Source organism: Empidonax traillii, unplaced genomic scaffold (assembly GCF_003031625.1).
Source record: "Empidonax traillii isolate 1590-97213 ecotype Southwest subspecies unplaced genomic scaffold, ASM303162v1 scaffold347:size1123457, whole genome shotgun sequence".
NCBI classification, from domain to species: Eukaryota; Metazoa; Chordata; class Aves; order Passeriformes; family Tyrannidae; genus Empidonax; species Empidonax traillii.
Window position 1 is genome coordinate 655,601 of NW_020955540.1, and position 6,073 is coordinate 661,673.

At 47.4% G+C, this 6,073-nt stretch overlaps 1 protein-coding gene across 1 annotated transcript; it reads right to left on the reverse strand.

Annotated features, from left to right (window-relative positions):
* Positions 1–857: 857 nt before the first annotated feature.
* S1PR1 (sphingosine-1-phosphate receptor 1) lies at positions 858–5,051 on the reverse strand. The gene is made up of 2 exons (XM_027892326.1): positions 4,932–5,051; positions 858–3,664 (listed from the first exon to the last, which is right to left on the reverse strand). The coding sequence occupies exon 2, from the start codon at positions 3,545–3,547 to the stop codon at positions 2,408–2,410; it is 1,140 nt and encodes a 379-aa protein (XP_027748127.1). The 5' UTR covers positions 3,548–3,664; positions 4,932–5,051; the 3' UTR covers positions 858–2,407.
* Between the last annotated feature and the right edge of the window lie 1,022 nt (positions 5,052–6,073).

Sequence of the window (6,073 nt, forward strand, 5' to 3'; positions counted from 1 at the left end):
TCCAGCCTTGCTCAGGTCACTAATTAAAAGCCTAGGAAGTGAGCGCACATGAAATCATTCCTTCCGTACAGGCAGACAGATGGAGAGAAATTCCAGCCTGTTTCCACTCTTTTGTCTTCAGGGCATTTTTGGAATTTCCTTCAGGAAGTGAGGTTATGACCCAGAGCCTTCCTCGGTGAGTAGGCTCTCGTTTCCCACAGTAAACCCTGCACAGTGATGACATACAGTATGAGAAGGTGAGGTTTATCTTCACACTCCAACTGCATCCTGTATGAGCTCCATGGAACTTAAAAGTAATGCTGAGAGGGAACAGCCACAAGAGAGGAAATGGAAGCCAAGCCTTTGGAAGAAGCAACGCAGCATCCATTGCACTCCATTGCCGTGGTCTTCACCGGGGGGCCCAACGGAGCTGCAGTGCTGCTTGCACAGTTGAGGCTACCATTCCGTGTTTCATAAAACTCCTCCACGTTTGGGATAAACTAAGAATTAAACTTATGAACTATACTGGTGAAACAAGTGAATTATTTCACTTATCCTGCTCTAGGCAGTCATGGCAAAACTGGTTTTCCTTCTGTTTGTACTACATTAGCTGTTGGAGAAGGATTGCTACTACAGAGATTTTTCTAATGGAATTTCAGTAATACAGCATAAGCTGATGAAAAAGTTATAGGTTAGCATCTATTTTGTATTTTACGTGATCCTGTAAGTAACATTAAGCATGTTATGTCCCCACAGAGTTGACTTAATCCCAGCACGTACTGAAATCAAGGAATTCTTTTACTGGCTTCTATCAACAAAAAAAACACACCTGGCATGAAACCACCACAATAATGCAAAACTACTAGTAATCTGGTAACAGAATCTTTTAAAAAATCAGTTTATTAATGTTTAGAAGTCAATAAAGCTATGTGCAAATTGAACAACAAAAGTCAGAAACATTTTAAATACTATTTTTTAAACCAGAAAAAAAAATCCAACAGTTTAATTGCACTGGAAATTTTACTACAAAGGCAGTACATTTTTCTTTACAAAATACACTTCTAGGAATTGCCAATAACTGTAAATCAGTCAATTTCTCTCAGCTATCCCAGATATACCACTTTTGTTATAGCAATACTCTAGGTGCATGAAGACTCCTGCATCTTATTAACTTATTTACATTGTACACATTCAACCCCATTAGAACAGGTTAGAAAAATAAAGGAGTAAAAATGATGCTGTAAAACAAATACATTCAATTTAATGACAGGTACTTCTTCTGTGAATTGATAAAATACAGACATCTTTGCTGAAATTATAAACATTAATAAAATGTGCCAAAATGTATTACATTTTGTTATGGAAGTGCATTTTTCTATAGTCATTTCACTTCAACTTTCCTTTTATTTTTCTGAAACTCAAGGTACTCTTTTCAGATTTTCCAGCTGATCCTTACTTTTGGACAGGCTTTTAACCTAACACTGAAATGCCCCTTCAGTTTTTAGCTCTTCTAACTTAGGCAAAAATCACGCTGTTGTCAATAGTATTTTTTACTATTATGTATACTTTCAGTCATCCTGAAGAGAAATGACACTTATTTCTACTTTGCATTTTCCATGATAATGCAGTTGATTTAATGCTATAGAATAAAGAGGAAATCAATGGATGGGGCCAAATGCTGTTCTGAGCTATTCCATAAAATCTGATGCAGTCAATAGAACTGTACAGGTGAAAGTAACTGCAGAATCTAGCTCGTGGTCTTCAAATGTAATATGGACTGACAGCAAAAATTCACAGCTATGATCTTGCTAAATAAAACCCCAACAGCTTTGGACTCTGCAAATTAAACCTTATGACTTAACTAAAAACTCTGCAAAGTGATGCCAAATTATGGTTGTACGTGGTCTAAATTATATTTGTGTGATCTCTTTCCATGTTATGTGCTAAACAAACACTTCTAACCAATGATACCAGAGCCACCACTAAATTCAGTACAGAAATATCTTTGTGTCAGTGGTTTGCTGCAAGGAGAAAAAAACTTCACATTCTTCTCACATGGGGAAAAAAAAAAAAAAAAAGATTAATTCTCCCTTTCCCTCCTCCCCCTCTCTCTTTCTCTCACACACACCAGGCATCATTTCACCAAGGCATCAGTCTTTCAGAGTTACTAAGGAGATTTCAGGATATGAATGCGCCTGACAATCCTGAGCTGCCTCAGTGCAAAGACAAAACATGCTCCAGGAAAAAAAGACTTCCAAGCCAGAACAGTCTGTCCCATTTCTTGAACTCCAGCCTCACAAGTGCACCATTTGCCTCATTAGAACTAATGCTACTTGCTCGCTCAGCCCAATGCTGCTCCTGGGAGCAGGAGGCATCCCAGCTCCCCCATTTCAGAGCGAGGCTCTGAAATACACCCCCGTGGTTATTCCTAAGAAGATGAGGTAACATTGCCCGAAGACATGATGGTTTCAGGATGGTCACCGTCCTCCTTCTGTGGGTGTGAGGAGTTGTCAGACTTACTCCGGCTGAACTCCATCCCCCCGATGATCGGCCTCTTGAATTTGGTCCCAGAATCTGCCGGGGGACATTTGCAGCAGCACAAGATCTTGATGAAAGCCCTGCGCATCTCTTTGTTTGTCAAGGTGTAGATGATAGGGTTCGTGGCTGAATTGAGCACGGCCAGCACTAAGAAATACTCTGCTTTATAAAGGATTTGGCAGGTCTTCACTTTACACCCCACATCCAGTAAAAGCAGGATGAACAGAGGAGCCCAGCAGGCAATGAAGACGCTCAGGACTATGATCACTGTCTTGAGCAAGGCTAGTGACTTTTCTGAGCTCCTGGTAGCTTTGGTAATGTTTTTCCGAAATGTCAGCCTGCGGCTCCTAGTCCTCACCATGGAGTAGATCCTGCAATAGAGGACGACAATAGATAGCAAAAGGCCAGTGAAAACGGTTGTGCAAAAGAGAATATAGTGCTTGTGGTAGAGAGGCAGCACGGTGGAGCAGTTGGACAGGAGGCTGATGCAGTTCCAGCCCATGATCGGGAGTCCCCCGAGGATCACGGAGATAACCCAGCAAGCACTGATCAGCAAGAAGGAGCGGAAGCTGTTGCTGCCATTGTGGAGTTTCATCTTCAACATGGTGATGTATCTCTCAATGGCAATGGCCAACAAGCTGAACACAGAAGCTGACAGGGCAACAAACATGCTGCCTTCTCTTACAAACCACTGGGAGGGTGTGAGGCTATAGGTTTTGTGCCCAGATAGCAGGAGGTTGGCAGTGTAAGCCACACCAGCCAACAAGTCTGAAAGAGCCAAGTTTCCAATGAAATAGTACATGGGTCTGTGAAACTTCTTGGTTTTCCAGATGGTAAGCAAGACAAAAATGTTCTCTAAGATTATAAAGCAGCAAATGATGATAAAAACCACCGACGTCACTTTAATTCCACTGTCCACATTCTCATTTAGCTTTCCCGTGTAATTATAATGCTCTTTGATGACATAGTTGACATCGGTGTTGGCCAGGTTGCTGACGACCTTCAGCGGGGCAGTGGTGCCAGAGCTCATGGTGCCCGGCTGGCACTGCCTCCCCAGCGGCACCGCACGGTGACACCCACCACAAGCCCGGGGGCTGCCCCGCAGAGCCCTGCCCGGCACTGCTGCACGGCCTCAGAAACTGCAGCCCTGAGAACAAGAGGCACAAAGCCCAGAGTTAAAAGAAGGAAGGCAAACAATGTAAAAAATGATAAAGGGTTTAAGATAATCTGCTAATTTAATTGTGTATCAGTCATACAGGTATTCACACGTGAATCAGTTTCATTCAGCTGCAAAAATACATTTAAAAGAGGGTTAGGCACATTCAATAGGTAAAGGTAAAGACCAAAAAAAGTTTTATCACACAGAGCTGAACAGGTAAATTGGAGTCAGCAAGGACTTCATTACTGGACTTCTTCCAACTCAAAAGATCTCGAAGTTCCCCAGCAATAAGTTCTAGCCTTTTTTTTTTTCAGTAGGAAACACAACTTTTAATACAGTAGCAGAGATTTAGAGAGGGAAAGGGCTTGCTTGATTTAACTCCAAATGTATGAAAGCCTGCACAGAAATCACTTGACAAGAGACCTGTATTATCCTCCATTAATAAAGCCTGAATGCGCTTTGGAAGGGGGTAGTTATGCAATTTACTGATGCCATCTCAAACTGTGGTAAATTCACCGATGTGAATGTAAACAAGACATCATCTCAAAGCTGTAAACAGGTAAGGGGTGCCCTTGCTAAACACAAGTAAGAACATGCTTTACAAAACCCACAGCAGTAAAAAGTTTAGAAAAGCAAGAAAAATATGTAATTAAGCTACAGCGCAAGCCCATTCCATGGGTTCGAAACAAAGAATGTCAAAAAACCCCTTGCATTTAAATAACTAGTACTGCAAGCTTTTGAAATGGGCTTGATTAAGGAATACACATATAGAGGAAAATCCCTTTACATATAAAGGGTTTGTAGTGGACATTTAAAAAGAATTAAAGCCATGGTATCATGCAAGTTAAAAAGAACAACAGGCAGAGTTATTAAATTACAGCCTAACCGGGGCAGAGCAGGAGGTCCGAGGCCAGTGGGTTCAGCTCCTCGCTCTATTCCCGGACTCCAGTTCGCACCGCTCCCGGGCTCCAACCCGCAGAGCTCCTGTCCCGCACCGCTCCTGGGCTCAAACTCGCCCCACTCCTGTCCCGCACCGCTCCCGGGCTCCAACTGGCCCCGCTCCGGTTCGGTCTCTATCGCGCGTGGCTCCCGTCCCGCACCACCTCGGTCGGACGAGGCCCCCGCCGGGCACGGCCCGGGCAGCTCCCCCTCTCCCCCCGTTTTGTTTCGGGGCCCCGGGGGTGGCCGATCGAGCCCCGCAGCGCCGGGACCCCCCGAGCCGCGGTGCGGGCAGAGCGCGCTCCCCGAGCCTCACCTCGCCCAAGCGCGGCGCGGAGCCCCGGCCGGCCCTGCGCATCTTGCGTGCCCGCGGAGCGACTCCGGTGGGCGGGCTGGGGGGCTCGGTGGTTTTAATGTTTCTGCAGCTGCCGCTCTCCACCCTTTTCCGATCCTCCCTCCTAACTCCTCCCTGCTGCGTGAGGGACCTGCACTCCCAGCCCAGCCGCCGCCGGCGGGACAGCCCCGCCACCCCGCCCCGCCCCGCCCCGCCCGGCGTGAGCACCGCGGGCGCTGCTGTGCCGGGCTGGCACGGACACGCGGGGCCGAGCGGGGAGCGTGCGGAGGCGTGAGGAGAAGTGCTCCCCCGCGGGACCCCCCGGCCCTGCCCGGCCGGAGGAGGAGGGGAAGGGGACGCTGCGGTCGCGCCCCCGCCGTGCCCGCCCCGGGAGCCGCCGCCGCCGCCCGGCGCTCCGGGCAAGGAGGTGCCGGCGGGGCCCGGCCGGCTCCGAGCGCGGCCCCTGCGCCTCGGGGGTGCGGGGCAGCTTCCCGATCCTCCGGCTTTCCTCGCTCCCCCCCGGGTAGGCACAGCAGGGCTATGGCCATATGCCACCTCCGTCCTCCCTCTTACGGGACCTCGGAAGTCACGTTTAAGGAAATACCTGGAAGAGGCTCTTCCATTTTCCCACTCCACCAAGGTGTGTTTTTGCCCTGGCAGGCCCGGTGGTGCCACTCGCACTCTGGTCTGCAGCCTCCTGCGGCGCTGGGTGACTCACGAGCTGCTCCCCCCGGGCAGGCACCGGCCCGATGGGGCGAGGATGGTGCCAGGATGGTGCCAGGCTGCACACCGGAGAGGCAGAAGACAGCACTGACCCTTGAGGGACAGGCTCACTTTCTGCCACTGTCAAACAGCACCAGGTGTTAATGTTTTCACAATGCAAGAAAGAAAAAAAAATAAATCTATGCATGTTCAGAGTATGCTGTAAAATACCTACATGTTTGAAAATATAAAGAGAAGTTTTAAATTCATTTTTTTAATAGCAAAATTGGCAATGGCAACTGCTTACAGTGGTAACAGTTACTACACAAAGAAGTGAGTTTAGGTTTTATAACTCCTTTCTTCAAACTTCTAAAAGAAAAAGTACCTTGGTGTATGTGAAATGCTAACTCTGGTAGTAATCT

What these genes read in the sequence shown, in the direction of transcription:
- S1PR1 (XM_027892326.1), bottom strand. Translation starts at nt 3,547, where the DNA reads ATGAGCTCTGGCACCACTGCCCCGCTGAAGGTCGTCAGCAACCTGGCC.